The sequence below is a fragment of the Nannospalax galili genome, unplaced genomic scaffold (assembly GCF_000622305.1).
Source record: "Nannospalax galili isolate Female #2095 unplaced genomic scaffold, S.galili_v1.0 scaffold210, whole genome shotgun sequence".
In the NCBI taxonomy this organism is placed as follows: Eukaryota; Metazoa; Chordata; class Mammalia; order Rodentia; family Spalacidae; genus Nannospalax; species Nannospalax galili.
The window spans coordinates 2,110,025-2,126,265 of record NW_008329365.1 but is presented as its reverse complement, the minus strand read 5'-3'; the positions used below and the strand labels follow the sequence as shown (position 1 = coordinate 2,126,265).

The window sequence follows — 16,241 nt, the reverse complement described above, 5'->3', positions numbered from 1 at the left end:
ATTTGTTTTTTTTTTTTTTTTTTTTTTTTTTTTTTTTAGTGTATTTGATGTTTGATTGGTTTTTGAAATAGTGTTTCATGTAACCCAGGCTACTCCTGAATTCTTGACTCTCCTTTTATCTGTTGATATGGTGTATTACAATAAAAGATTTCCAGATATTAAACCAGCCTTTATTCCTAGAATAAATCCCTGTTAGTCAAGGGATATATATATATAGTCCTCTTTATCTTGTTGCTAGACTCAGTCTTTTGAGTTTTGTTTGGTTGGGGTTTTTTAAAATTATTTTTATGTGTATATGTGTATTGCCTGCATGTAGGTGAGTGCACCTGTGTTGTGCAGTGCCCACAGAGGACAGAAGAAGCTGTCGGATCCCCTGGGACTGGAGTTATGGACAGTTAGCTACCTTGTGGGTGCTGGCATTCAAACCCAGGTCTTCTGCAAGAACAGCCAGTGTTCTTAACCACTGAGCCATCTCTTCAGCCACTCACCCCCTTTTTTTTTGGTCTTTTTGAGACAGGGTCTCCCATCTGACCTGGAACTCACTACATAGACCAGGCTGGCCTCAATCTCACAACCTCCTCAATCTCTGCCTCCTCAATCTCTGCCTTCTGAGTGCTGGGATTAAAGGCGTGCACCACCACACCTGGCTTGTTCTTTTTAAAAATTTGTGTGTATGTGCACATGTGTATAGCTATACATGTGAATATTCTATGTCACTCTCCACTTATGCCTTTGAACCTGGGATTTGTGTTTTCTCTGCTAGGCTAGAAGCCAGCAAATTCTAGTGATCTTACTATTTCTGCCTCCCACAGAGCTAGGGTTACAGAGATTTATATACCAGATGCTCAGCTTGACATGTGGGTGCTGGGATCTGAACTCTGGTCCTCATGATTGTGCAAGTGCTTGTAACCTTTGAGCTGTCTCTCCAATACACCCCTCCTTTTTGACATAGGACCTCACGTCTTCAGGACTGACTTCATACTATGTAGCCAAGGATGATTATAAATGTCTAATCCTCCTGCCTCCACTTCCCAAATAATTGGTATTACAGTTATGAGCTAACACATCCAGTTTACGTGATGCTGGGTATTGAACTCATGCTTAGCAAGCATTCTACCAACTGAACTACATCCTCAGCTCCTTGTTGTTATAGATTTGGAGTCAGGGTCCCACCATGTAACCCAGGCAGCTTTAAGCATAAGATCTTCTTGCTTCAGCTTCCTGAGTCCTAAGATTATAGGTGTGGCCTACCAGGCCTCACTTTTCCTAGTGTTTTGTTGGCAGTTTTTGCATCTATGTTCACAACATGATCTGTCTGTAGTTTTCTTACAATTAGGTATTGGGTAAATATTAGCTTCATAGAATGAGCTAGAATGTACTTTCCTCTTCCATTTCTTATTTGTGAAGGGTTAATGTTAATTCTTTGTTTTTGTTTGGTTAGTCTTATTTTTTGAGACAGGGCCTCATATAGCCCAGGCTGGCCTTAAAGCCTGGCCTTGAACTCTTGGCCCTCTTGACTCTACCTCCTAATTGCTGGGATCGGGCCACCATGCCCAGCCTAAGTGCTAATTCTTTAAATGTTGGTATCATTGTTTTTGGTGCATAAAAATGTACAGGCATAGGTCTATAAATCCTAGCAGAGACAGGAGAATCACTTTGAGTTTGAAGCTATCCTGGTCTACATAGTCATCCTGACTGGCTAGGATTACATAATGAGACTTTATCTCTAAAAAAAATAAACCCACAGAAAGAGTAAGAAAAAAAAAATCAGTACTTACAAAATTTATTTTTATTGTTTTAAAATTTTGTGTATCTGTGTGGAGGTATGACCATGGGAGACAAGGTGCCCAAAGAGGCCAGAAGTGCCAGATCCACTAGGAGCTGGAGTTACAGGTGGTTGTGAGCTGTTCATGTGGATGCTGGAAACCTAATTCAGATCCTGTGCAAGAGCCATCTCTCCAGTCCCCAAATCAGTATTTTTACTCAAGCATATTAAAATGAATGCTTCCTTGCTTAATAAATATGAGTAGAGAGCAGAGGAGCTATATGACTATGAGTTTTAAGAATTGGTAAAAAAAAAAAAAAAGTTTTTGTGTTTGTTTTGAGGGAGGGTTTTGTTTTTTGTTTTTTTGTTTTGTTTTGTTTTGGGTTTTTTTTTTTTTTTGGCCCAGAGATATTTAAGGAATTTGTGGAGAGGATTTCACTTTTACTTCAGGTTCCTGATCAACTTGCTTTCTCTGCTCCTCAGTTTTTATGGTTTATGAAATAAAGTTTAGCTGTTGAACCAACTAGTATACTAACCTACGTTTGTATAATACTTTGTTTTTACAACGTACTCTCACATATAATAATGCTCTAGATTTACAGTGACCCTCTGATATTAACAACTCTCTTGAAAACTGGCATACTTAACTCATCAAACTTTGGCTGGTTCCAGAAGGAAAAACTGAAGCTCATTACTTGTATCAGTTACTTTTCTGTTGCTGTGATTAAAAACACCTTGACTCGGGCTGCAGAAATGGCTCAGCATGAAGGCAGTACACTCATACACATAAAATAAAAATAATAAAATATTTTTTAAAAAGTCAACAAAAAAACACCTTGACCAAGGCAGTTTATAGAAGGAAGAGTTTTTTGGGCTTATGGAGAAGCAGAAAGAGACAAACTCAAAATAGGGAAAAGCTAGAGCCCACCCCCCAGTGACCTGCTTCTTACAGCAAGGCTACAGGTCCTAACCCTCTCAAAACAGTGCCACCAGCTGGGGACAGAGTGTTCAAATACTTGGAACCTATGGAGGACATTCTCATTCAAACCATCACATTACTGAAGCAAAGTTAATCAAGAAAAGCAGGGCATGGTGGCACACACCTTTAATCCCGGCACTCAGGAGGCCGAGGCAGGCAAATCTCTGTGAATTCAAGGCCAGCCTGGTCTACATAGTGAGTTCCAGGTGGTCTGGGACTAGGGAAATGCTGTCAAAAAAAATATTGGAGAGAGAGGGGTTGGGGAGTGAGAATGGTTGAGCACACGTCTGTCATGGTGTGCTTGCGGAGGTCAGAGGACAGCTTTCAGGAGTTTGTTTTCGCTTACCCCACCAAGGAATCCAGGCATCAAACTCAGGCCATCAGGTTTGTGTGACAAGCACTTTTAGCCTCTATGCCATCTCACCAGCCCCTTCTTTTATTCTTTTTGAAATAAGATCTCACTATGAAGGAAGCCCAGACTACCTTCAAACTGCTTATCTGCCTGCCTCAGTCTGAGTGCTGAGATTACAGGCATGTGCCATGGCACCCAGTCTCTGTCTCTGTCTCTGTCTCTGTCTCTGTCTCTCTCTCATATAATTGAGGGTGAGGGGCTTTTGGCTTATCTGCCTGCCTCAGTCTGAGTGCTGAGATTACAGGCATGTGCCATGGCGCCCAGTCTCTGTCTCTGTCTCTGTCTCTCTCTCTGTCTCTGTCTCTCTCTCTCTCATATAATTGAGGGTGAGGGGCTTTTGCTCTCATTCTGTAGCTTAGGTAAACTTTGAACTTGAGGCAATCCTCCTGCCTCAGCCTCTCTCATACTGGGTTTACTACCCTGCAATCACCATGTCTGGCAGTCCTTTAGTTTCAGTTTTGTTACCTATGAAGGTTTTTACATTTATTCCAGTGATTGATTAGCCAGTATTAATTTTACATCTTCTTGTTTAGAAATGCCTTTAAAGCAATTGAGTACACTGAGGGTATACAACATGTATTATTGAGGGTGATTTTCTTGGGTGGGGAAAGGGACTGAGGATTGAACCTAGGGTTCATACATGGTAGGGCTTTACCACTGAGCCCCCCTACCCCCACCCCCACACTCTGTCACTGAGCTATATTCATATTCATCTCTAACTTTTCTTTATGGGTGTTTTCAGAGTCTGGTTAAATAAATGAAGTGGTCAGTCACATTTTGGAGATACTTGAGGAATAACAGTGTAGCTCTAAAGTAATGAGATATTTTGTTGTGGTTGGTAACAATGGGATCCAACAGGACTTTCCAAAAAAGGTTTGAAGAGTGGCCTTGCTAGAATAAGTGTACCTCTTCCAAGGTGACTGCTTTTCAGAACATCTGCTTGATGTGTAAGCTTAATTCATGTGTTTAAAACTTCATCTCAGCAATTTGTGATGGTGCTCACCTTTAATCCTAGCACTGGGGAGGCATAAGCAGGTCAATCTCTATATGATGGAGGCCAGCCTAGTTTATATAGGCCAGCTTGGGCTACAGGGAGACCCTGTCTTAAAAAGACAAAAACAAAACAACTTCATTGTCTCTTCCTCATTATGGTATATCTTGTACAAATGCTCGAGAAGGTCCAGAGCTGAACAGTGAGGAAGATTAAATTACTTTGCCAGTCACCTAACAATTTTGCCTAGGCAGTAAGTGAATAGCAGATAAAGAGGATGCTGGTGATACCGGTGTGGCAAGTAGAAATCCAAGACAGTCTAGGGTTGTAATTATCTGCTTCTAAAGACAGGAGGGAATTACTCCTGAAGATTTCTGGGACTTCCTGTGTACTCCTTTGGGCTCAGTAAATTTGATGAGGGACTTTATAGTTAAATTCCTTGGAATGTATATTAGCTTACATATACATGTAATTTAATATAGGTATTATATATTTGTCTAAATGTGAATTTTAAAAATCTTGAAAATGCAGATGAGATCAAAGCACCAGCACAGAAGTCCTCATTGACTCAGTTAGCTTCTGTATATTGTTTTGTAAAACTGCAATCATGATGAATTTAAAATTTTGAATATTAACTTATTTTAATGTGATTTTCTCAAGGCAATAAAATTATAGGGGTGGAGAGATGGTGGCTCAATGCTTAGAGCACCTTCTTCTGGCCTCCACAGGCAGCTACTCCCACATGCATGACCTGCTTCACTAAACACATAATTTTAAAATTAAACTAGGACCTAGAGAGTTGGTTCAGTGGTTAAGAGCACTTGCTGCTCTTGGAGAGGACCCGGGTTCAGTTTCCAGAACCCACATAATGGCTAACAACAGTCTAAAACTCTAGTCCCAAGGAATCTTATGCCTTCTTCTGATCTCCATGGGCATTCTGTGCATATGGTACACTTACATACATGCAGGCAAAACACATCCACATAAAATTAAAATTGAATAAAAGTTATATAGTTTATTGTCCATATCCATATGATTTATAAAATTTAATGTTAAACTAGTTAAACTTGATTATTGAAGAAGCATGAAGGAATAGTAAAAGCTTACATCACATTTTATCTCACATTTGTGATATCAAAAGTATCAAAAAAATTTGAAGGGACATGATTCTGCTTTCTTAGTTCTGTAGCCTTTATTTACTTGTTTTGAACAATCTGTTTGTTAATAGGCAGTCAGTTGCTTTCCTATAAAGAGAGCTAAAAGGAAAATTTATGTCTCCTCTCTTGCCAAAGGTGGTTGGAGGCAAAGTAAAGAAGCCGGGCAAACGAGGCCGGAAGCCAGCCAAAATCGATTTGAAAGCAAAGCTTGAGAGGAGCCGGCAGAGCGCAAGGGAGTGCCGGGCCAGAAAAAAGCTGAGATACCAGTATTTGGAGGAGTTGGTATCCAGTCGAGAAAGAGCTATTTGTGCCCTCCGAGAGGAACTGGAAATGGTAAAGTCTTTCAGTAACACATGAAAAGCATCAACCCTAACTGGGCAGTCATAAAAGGGTACATTTAACCATGAATTATAGGCCTGGAGAGATGGCTCAGTAGCTAAGAGCAGTTGCTGCTCTTGCAGAGGACCCAGGTGCAGTTCCTAACACCTGTATGATAGTTCCAGGGAAGTCTCTTTTGGCCTTTGTGGACACTGCACACACATGTGGTACACTTATATATATGCAGGTAAAGCACTCATACATATAAAATAAAGTCTTTTTGAAGAACAAAAACACGAATCATACCAGTTTTTACCTGTCTAGTTGGCAAACATTGGGAAATACGTTTATCTTATTGCAAAGTTGTAGGCATGTAGGCATTTTTATACACTGCTGGTGGTGGGAGCAGGATGCACCTAACTATTGCACTGAGGTATTGTTCATGATAGAAAAAAATGTGCAAAGGCCTGGCGAGATGGCTCGATAGGAAAAGGCACTGGCCACCAAAACTGATGACCTGAATTCAGTTCCCAGAACCCACATGGTAGAAGGCGAGAACCAGCATCCGCAAGTTTTCCTCTGACCTCCACATGTGTGCCCATAGTAATGCACCCACACACAAAGCAAATAACTATAATGAAAAATTTGAGGGGCTTGGGGTATAGCTCATTTGGTACAATGCTCCTGTAGCATGCACAAGGCCCTGGGTTTGACCCCACACACTGCATAAAACTGGGCATGATGATACAAGCCTATAATCGCAGCACTCAGGAGAATTGAGGCAGAAGGATCATAATTAAAGGTCATTCTCAGCTACATAGACTAGCCTGGGCTAAATGAAACTCTCAAAACCAAAAAAATTTAAAGAAAAAATATGCAACAATAGCTGATTGGTTATATAGAAATCACACTGCATGAATATATTAGACTATTTGTTACCAGTAAAAAAAAAAATCATAACTTGCAGCCAAGTTTGGGGGAACACACCTATAATCCTAGCACTTAGTACAAGACCAGTCAGGGCCACATATAGCCTGTCCCAATAAAAATCACAATGTACTTATGTATTTACTGATATAGAAAGGTGTTCACAATATATTGCTAAGTGGAAAAAGCATAACGTTGTATAATTTCCATAATATCCCATTTGTGTTTATGTGAATTTATATGTTTCATTTAGATTTTCATAGTGATTAAAGAAATGAAAGAGAAGATAAAATAATTGAAACCTTTTTATTGTGTGCTTAGGGATGAAGTAACAGGTGGGAGAAGATAGGAAATGGTACCATGATGATCACAAAGCTGGGATTTTAGAAAGTAATAAAGCTGAGCATAGTGGCGCATGCCTGTAATCTCAGCATTGGGAGATGGAGGTAAGAGGGTCAGCAATTCAAGTCCAGCCTCTGGACTACATGAGACCTTGTCTCAAAAAAAGGAGGTAGGGCTGAGGAGATGACATAGGTGGGTAAAGGGCTTGTCATGCAGTCATGAGTGTCTGAGGTCAGACTCCAGAACCCACCTAAAGTTGGAGGCTGTAGTATAGCTCTTTATTCTTCGGCAAAATGGGAGCAGACAGCAGAACCCCTGGAAGTTCATGGCCACTAGCCTGGCATATGCAGCAGCAAACCATAAGTGACCCTGTCTCAAACAAGGTAGGAGGTGAGGACTGACATCCAAGGTTTGTCTTGACCCTCACACCTATGTACATGTGCACCTGAACACAAGCATCATATACACACATCATACACATGCACAAAGTTTTTTTTTATTATTATTTTTGGTCTTTTGGAGACAGGGTCTCCCTATAGCCCCAGCTGGTCTGGAGCTCATGTAGACCAGGCTTGGCCTCAAACTCACGGAGATCCACCTGCCTCTGCCTCCCAAGTGCTGGGATTAAAGGCATGTGCCACCACGCCTGGCCACTATTTTTAAAATTTTATGTGTATGAGTGTTTTGCCTGCATGTATGTATTTGCACCCATGTTGTGCAGTGCCTGTGGAGGCCAGAAGAGGGTATCAGATTCCCTGGAACTGGAGGTATGGATGGTTGTTAGCTCCCGTATGGGTGCTGGGAACCTAGGTCCTCTGTAAGAGCAGTCAGTAGCCATCTCTCCAGCCCTGCACAAAGTTTTTTTTTTAAAGTAGAGGATGGCCAGATGACTCAGCAGGTAAAGTGCTTGCCACATAAGCCTGAGAACCTTAGTTCAATCCCCAAAATCCATGTAAAGGTGGAAGGAGAGAACTGATTCCACAGAGTTGTCCTTTGACCCCACACACTTGCTGTGGCATGTGTGCCCATACACACACACACACACACACACACACACACACACACACACTTCATACACACAAATAGAAATTTTTGTTTTGTTTTGTTCTTTAGAGACAGGGTCTCCCTGTAGCCTTTGCTGACCTGAAAGTCCCTATGTAGACCAGACTGGCATTGATCTCACAGAGATCTACCTGCCTCTACCTCCCAAGTGTTGGGATTAAAGGTGTGTGCCCCCACTCCTGGCAATAATTTTTAAAAGGGAGGGATGCTGGGACTGGAGAGAAGGCTGTGGTTAAGAGCACTTGCAGATGACCTGGGTTCAAATACCAGCATCCACATAGCAGCTAAGAACTGTCCATAACTCCAGTTCCAGGGGATTTCTTCTGTCGTCCACAGGCATTGCATGACACAGGTATACATACACACATGCAGACAATACACTCATACACATAAATTTCTTTAAAAGAAGATCACTCAAGTCAGTAAAAATGCTTGTTGTGCAAGCATGAATACTTGAGTTCAACCCCCAGATTTTCATAAAAGGTGTGGTAGAATGCACCTGATAACCCAGTGCTGGGTGGAAGTGGAGACAAGGATCCTGGGGCTTTCTAGCCAGCAGCTTGCCAAGTCAGTGAGCTCCGGTTCAGTGAGAGACCGTGTCTCAGTAATTAAGGTGAAGAGTGATTGAGAAAGATGTCCATATACACATTAATTCTGATTATATTGTAAGTCATTTTTACCTTCTGCAGTATAAGTCACTTGAGGTCAGAATCTGGTCTGCTTCACCTTTGTGGACCCCCAAAGTCCATAGTCATACCCACTGCGGTAGAATGTGTTTGCTTAAAACCAGGCATGTAATCATGGTGTGCAAATCTACTGCTTAGTAGCTATTTAGTGAATGTGTATGAGATAAAATGACTTTAATTTTTGTCCTAGTCCTGGATATCAAAACTTGAGGGCCTTATGCATGTTAAGCAAGTGCTCTACCAGTGAACTACACTCCAGCCTTCGTGAGAGTTCTTATGTCTAAGATTTCCACATGTGGTCCCTGAACTCTGTTAATGTTTTACTTAAGTATATCTTAAATATTTCAGTACAAGCAGTGGTGCATGGCAATGGACCAAGGAAAAATCCCTTCTGAAATAAAGGCCCTACTCACTGGAGAAGAGCAGAACAAATCTCAGCAGAACTCAAGCAGGCATCCCAAAACTGGGAAGACAGATGCTAATACCAATTCCTGTGAGTACAGTCTGGGAGAATCCCTGTTTAAGCAAGCATCTCAAGATAGAGTTTCTGTTAATCACTAAGGAGTGTCATGGAATAAAACGAAATGCTCATGTCATTTGTAATACATTAATCAGCAAGTGAAGTGGCAGTAGATTTTAAACACTGAAATACATTTTACATGGGGTCTATAAAGCCAACTGAAGGCTGGGTGTAGTGGGATATACCACTTTAGCCAGCACTTGGAGGGACTGCAAGTTAAGAGTCCAGCCTGGGCTACATAGAAAAGACCCTGTGTCAAAAACCAAAACAAAATAGACAACTGATAAGTATATGGTAGATAGTCCATAAACTAAAGTGGCACTAGTGTAGTTATTATTAGTACCACTACCTTTTGTTTGTATTTTTACTTACAGCTTACAAAGTAATTTACATTTATTTACTCCAATAATTGTGTTAAAGAAGTATAATTCTTCCAGTTCTCGGGAGGCAGAGGCAGGCAGATCTCTGAGTTTGAGGCCAGCCTGGTCTACATAGCAAGTTCCAGGCCAGCTGGGGCTATAGACCTGTCTCAAAAGACAAAGAAAAAAATTATAATGCTTGGAATGTGGTAGCTTAGCAGTATATTGTGTGTGTAAGTTTAGTATGCTCAAGGCTCTGGGTTCAATCCCAATTAAAAAAAAAATAGAGCAGCTGGGTAAGGGTCACTTAAGTGGAATGGTAGCGCCCATTCACCTGTCCAGGCTCTTTTATTACAGTGCCATTACTGTAAGGATGTTTGTTTTCTTTTGCAGTGCTGGGGAATTAAACCCAGGGCTTCACACATGCTAGGTAAGCACTCTATATCCCCAGCCCAGGATTTTGTTGTTGTTGAGGTGAAATCACGTAACATAAAATGAACAACTTCAATTAACCATTTTAAAATAACAATGCAAAGGCACTTAGTATATTCACAGTGTGATTAGATATAGCTATCATCTCTATAGAATATGTAATCACCTTAAAAGAGAATCCTGAAACCATGAAATGTTTAATCCTCTTGACTCCATCTTAAAGGCTGAGCCATCTCTTCAGCCCCTCATCTCCTTTTTATCTTCTGCTGCTGTTAATGCTTTGTTGTTCTTGAGGGGTTTTTTGTTTATCTGTTTTGACAGGGACTCCCTATGCAGCCCTGGCTAGCCTGGAACTCACTATATAGACCAGGTTGGCCTCAAACTCACAGAGATCTGCCCGTCTCAGCCTCTAGTGCTGGGATTAAAGGCATGTGCCACCAGACCCAGCTTGTTGCTCAGGTTTTTGGTATCATATCTAAAACTCCATTCTCAAATCCAGGGTTGTGAAAATGTACCTGTTTCAACTAAGAATTTTATGATTTTTAGTTCTTTGGTTTCTGTTGTTGGCCCATGATGAGCTTATTTTTCCTTATGCTCTGGGGTAGAACTCATGTCTTGCACATAGGTAGCCCCATTTGTAGAAAAGACTAAAGATTTTTGCATGCCTATAGTTAATCACTCAGAGATTAAGGATGAAAATGCCAGGTGTTTCCTTCATTATTGTTATTACTCTGGAAGCACTTAAAATAGTTATAAGGAACTGTTACCATATTTTTAAAAAATTAAGCCAGATATGGTACCCAGCACTTGGGAGGTAGAAGCAGGAGTATCAGGACAGTCCATCCTCAGCTACTTGCGTATTTGAGGCAAACCTGAGCTATATGTAACTCTGTTTCAAAAGAGAGTAGGGAGTTGAAGGAATTGGCTTTTTGATTACTTTTATTAGGTAACATTGGACCTTAATCTAAATTAAACTAATAAAAAACAAATTAGCTCATTTTCTCTTTATTTGTGTTAAAAATAGTCTAGCTGGACATGGTGACTCGATGCCTGTCATCACAGCATTTGGGAGGCTGAGACAGAAAGACTGTTATGATTTTATGGTCAGCCTGGACTACCATCTTAGTTTCGTTCCTGTTGTGCTGAAATACCCAGACAAGCAACTTAAGGGATAAAGGGCTTACTTTCGCTCACAGAAGTGGGACCTTGCACAGTTAAGAAGCAGAGAACAGGGAATGCATGCATGCTAATGCTCAGTTCTTTCCTTTTGGTCCAGAATCCTGTCTAGAGAATGGTCCTAACCACAATTAAAATAGGTCTTCTAGCTGGGTGTGGTGGTGCACGCCTGTAGCCCCAGCATTTGGGAGGCAGAGGCAGGTGGATCTCTGTGAGTTCAAGGCTAGCCTAGTCTACATAGTGAGTTCCAGGACAGCTGGGGCTACAGGGAGACCCTGTCTCAAAAAGATGGAAAAAAAAAAGGTCTTCCTATGCCAATTAGGATAGTCTGCATAATTGCCCACAGGCATACCCAGAGACTCTTCTAGGTGATTCTAGATTCTGTCAAGTTGACAATTAGCCCTGACCATCATAGCAGGCCATCCTGGGATAGAGTAAGACTCTGTCTCATAACAACACAACAAAAAGCCTTTCTGTATTTAATTAACTTGAAAAAAAATTCATGAATGTTAGCTGGGTATGGTGGTCCATTACCTGTAACTCCAGCACTTGAGAAATAGAGGCAACAGGAATTCAAGGTCAGCCTTTGCTACATACAGGGTTTGAGACAAGCCTGGGCTATACATAAAACCCTGTCTCAAAAACTAGAACCAACAATTTATGTTGAGCTGGGGAGCTGGCTCAGTGGGTAAAGCACTTCCTACGCAAGCATAAGGACCTGAGTTTGAATCTCCAGAATCATGGAAAACCACAGTAGTGTGGGTCTGTGATCCCAGCATTCGAGCTGAGGAAATTCCAGAAAGCTCCAAGGCCAGGTAGCCTGGTGGACACGGTGGAAAAACAAGAGACCTGTCTCCTGGAAGGCAAGGACTAACACCTGACATTGTTCTCTGAACTTCACACGTGTACCATGGCATACATGTTCACATACTGTCACACATACTATACACACAAAAAAACAAAGATTCATGGATTTCAGAACTACCAAACTTCATTGACCTGAGAAACGTTCTTACATTGGTGAATTTGATTTCTTTTCCAGGGTGAGGATTGTACGATGCCATCAGCAATCGAAGCCAGTGTTCTCACCTGTGTGGATGATGCAGGGAGGAGTTTGTTTTCTGGTTCTAGTTACTGCTTACTGCTCAGTAGTCATCTCTGTAAATCCGCAGTTTCTACCAAAATGTGTGGGCAAGCATCACAAAGGCTCTTGCTTTAACTTGCAACACTTAGAAAACTTACCAATATTCAGACCTGCTCTGTATTCTCCGTGAGTTACCATGTGATGCCTGAAAATGGGAGTAGAAAAAATGGATGAAGATCGCATGTTTGCACCTTATCCACATTGCTTTCTTGGCTAATTTATATTTTCTTATGTAATTCATGTAATCGTATGTATGTGTGTTTAGGGTCGCATCCTTCCATGTTTTCAGTCACCCTACAAAAAGAAACCAGATAGGCCATATACTTCCTGTACGTTCTCAGCCTTTATGGACCTGATACTGAGTCTTTCGTTTACTTGAGCAATGTTTGATTTCTCCTGTGAGCATTCCAGTATAAGCTGTGAGTATGAATTAAGACACACATTTCTATGTTTATAATCCAGAGTGATCTGCCTGTTTGAAACAATGTACATGATAGGAAAACCCAACAAGAAAACCCTCCAGACAGCCTTTTTGCTGTCTCCTCAAACGGTGTTTATGAATGTTGGCCAGGGCCAAATCCATATGAGGGTAATCAGTCTTGTATTTTATGCAGGAAGTAACCTTTCAGGCATTTCAGCAGCATCCATTATCTTAACCTGCAGTATGTATGTGCATAGTGTTTCTGTTGTATGTTTACATGTACATGGGGCAGACAGGAGTGAATGTTCACACACATGTGCTGTGTACTCAACTAAATCATAGACTTTCTGAAGCAAATAGCATGAAACTAGCTGCTGAGACTGAGCATCTGCCCTGCTGTCTGGAGCACTGGGCACACTGCTGGTCACGCTGATGGCTGTAGCCATCGGCAGAATATTTAGTTTCCTCCCTGACAAGAGTGGCCTTATGAATGTGTTCTGAGCCAGAAGGAAACCCAGTGTGGGCTCACATTGGCCTCTGCCTATGCCTGCACTATGCTGGCGCACCCCCAGCACTGTAGCTCAGGGCCTGGCAGGGCTGTGGAAGGGCAGATGGCTCCTTGAGGTTCCTGGCACGGCTGTATCTACATCACAGAGAGTGATGGTTGCAGACAGGGCTCCTGGTATGATGTGCTCAGACTGGGAATCTTCACTTCCCCAGAGACAACTTCATCACACTCCTATCTGTCCTCTGGTTGGGGTCAGACCCGTTCTTTGTTGCTGCTATACTACAGTTGTTCCTCTCTCTGATGAAGCCTGAATTTGGCTTCCAAATAAGACATCTTTGTTACAGATTGGCAGTTTAGGAGGAAGTATATTATGATTTGTCTGGCAACCTTTGGACATTGCGGTAGGACACTGTCAAGCTTGAGAGCTGAGCACTTGTGTTGCAACAAACTCACAAATCTGGAAATGTTTTAAGTTAGTTCCTGTTTTGTGTTCAGCCAGGTTTGTGGCTATGCTGGGGCCTGTCGGCCTGCAAGCCATGGTTCAGACACTCTGGCATAGCGTCTTTGAGGTGGAACATGGAATGGACCATAGCTTGTAATTGTTCAGGCGTTTGAAGATCCCTCCCTTTAGCCTGAGATCTCAAACTCAGATCTCTAGGCTAGGTGTGTATGACCACTGACAGACCACTAGCCCAGCTTGCTGAGGTTCTGTGTTAGGAAGTTTAAGGGTATTTAATGCCTTCTTAGGACCACAAACGTAGATAAAGGATTACTGATATTCAGGCCTTCACAACGTGCGTGTCTTAAGTACAGTATTGAGGCTGTAATGGGTGTGCTTTTCCCAGCTGATCTACTCAGCTGTTTACTTTCACTTTGCAAAACAGCCCATGACTTCATGTTGCTCTGTTAGTACCTTTGAGTTCCCCAGAAGAGTTGTTTTCAAAGCAAACATTCCAAAATGAACAAGGCTCCTCAGTGGAATGTCTGTACTGTGTTTGAAGATTTTTCTGGAGATAATTCTAACTGCAGGGTCATCTGTACTCTTCCCTGCCCCCTTCTGTCTCCACAAGATACTTTGTCCTCGGGTAGAGGATTTTAATTTGGAAGGAAAGTTAATTAGAATTTGAGTTTATTCATGTGCCTCTCTCTATTTGGTATTTTGGAGTCAAACCAAAAGATGCTCCTTGGTGTTTGAAGGGACCATTTTGATTGCTCTGGGTGCTGTGCTGAGCCTGTAATCACTGTCCTGATTAAAACAGCTGGAGTGTTTCCAGTTCCATCCAGTGGGCCCTGCATACCCACCCACTCCCTTTCTAGACAGCATGCTGAGAGGACAAAGCCCTGGGCTCTCCATCTACAAAGCCTGTCTTCTTTTCCTTTTCATCTCAAAGAAAAACGGGGGAGATATTTTTGTGAATCCATACCAGTCTATCCTGGCATCATTTTAGCATCTACTTCCCACCTTGGAGCAACTGGTGCAGTGTGCAGTAGGTCTGACCAGGTCGAGTTCTAGGCTGCAATGGAAGGTTTTAATTGTTTCATCTGAAATCTTTGTGTGATACCTGAACCAGAACCACTTCACTGCAGCAATCCATGTCACTGTTGCCAGCTTGCAGACAGCGCTTAGCATCCTCATCTAGAGTTCTATCATCTTTGAACTGTGATGGATTTGATTTGGCTGGTTACAGAACATACAGATTTTTAAACTAGGCTTAACTATTAGTAAAAGGCAAGTAAAATTAAAAATAAATGCTATATTTCACAGGAAATCAGCTGCATGTTGTTACAAATTACATATTTTATGTTAAAAGAAGGGAGATTATTAGACCACATGGTATTTGGGGGGCATTGAAGGATTTTTTTCCTCTGAAGAGCATTGTACAATTATATTTTTATGAAAAATAAAATATATCTTCATCATAGTCTTGTCAAATTGTCTGTTCATTGTACTGAACTCTTTCTTTTTTGGGGGGGGGTCTTTGAGACAGGGCTTCCCTGTAACCAGTTGGCCTGGAACTCTCTATGGAGACCATGATGGCCTTGATTTCACAGAGATCCACTTGCCTCTGCCTCTTGAGTGCTGGGATTAAAAGCATGCACCACCAGGAGGTGGCTCAGCAGGTGAGGGTGCTTGCCCTGAGCCTGACAACCTGAGTTGGAGCCCCAGCCCCATGTGGTGGAAGGAGAGAGAGACTCCTGCTGGTGTCCCCTGACCTCCACAAGGCCAAATACACACTAAATAAGTGTAAAAAACATTTTAAGATATTTACATCATGTCTGTAAGGATCTAAGGTCCTAAAGATAAATATATTTAATAAACTTAAATGGAAAGGTGTTATCTCCCAGGTCATCTAGGCTGGGTTCCTGTGCGCTTCCACTGCTGGAAATGCAGGCTCTTTTTGACATTAATAGTCTTCTGTTGATTAGGCTAATTTTAAGAACTGATGTTCCAGCTGGTAATGCTATGCTCTGATTATCTACATGCAATGGTTTTCAGGCTGCTAAATAACTTGGCTTTTCCCTGTGTGGTTTTTTTTGTTGTTGTTGGTGGTGGTGGTGGTGGTTGTTTGGTTTTTTCTTATTTAAGCACAGGTGGACTTGAATCAGAGTGAGGACTGTCCTATAGAGTGGTGCTGTAGAGTGGTGTATTGCACAGACACTGTTAAGGTGGCTAATGGGCTTTAGCTCCCAGTTCTCATTTGCCTGCAACAAACCATTTATAGCCACTTACCTGCTCATCAAACCAGGCATGTAGTTCAAGTCTGCAGAAAAGGAGGCTGCTTGAATTTACCCAAAGGGGGCACCTTTCCAAATTCCTCCACCCACCATAGTGCCTTTTTAATTAAAAAATGTGCAAAAAATGTGCAAAACATTTTACAGCTGACTTTAGCTGGCTTCCCAGGGAAGAGCCAATTATATGTGTCTTTCCACTCCACATTTAGTGACATCAGTTTGGTAGTTATTCAGCAACGGTAGGTGTTTTTGCACTGTGGAGAGTCAGTTTCCAACATACCACTGAAAATGGGGGCCAAGTGTGGGCAG

General features: G+C 41.8%; 1 protein-coding gene across 2 annotated transcripts in view; it reads left to right on the top strand.

The window, feature by feature from the left end:
• Window positions 1-15,121, top strand: part of Crebl2 (cAMP responsive element binding protein like 2) — a 22,968-nt gene extending 7,847 nt beyond the window's left edge. Inside the window, exons 2-5 of one of the 2 annotated variants that reach the window (XM_008837550.3) lie at window positions 5,440-5,637; window positions 8,988-9,132; window positions 9,912-9,948; window positions 12,169-15,121. In XM_008837550.3, the coding sequence (XP_008835772.1) occupies window positions 5,440-5,637; window positions 8,988-9,132; window positions 9,912-9,925 (357 nt within the window). In that variant the 3' untranslated portion in view covers window positions 9,926-9,948; window positions 12,169-15,121. The remainder of the gene's footprint in view (window positions 1-5,439; window positions 5,638-8,987; window positions 9,133-9,911; window positions 9,949-12,168) is intronic. The other variant, XM_029565730.1, reaches the window with a different exon arrangement.
• Window positions 15,122-16,241: the final 1,120 nt, after the last annotated feature.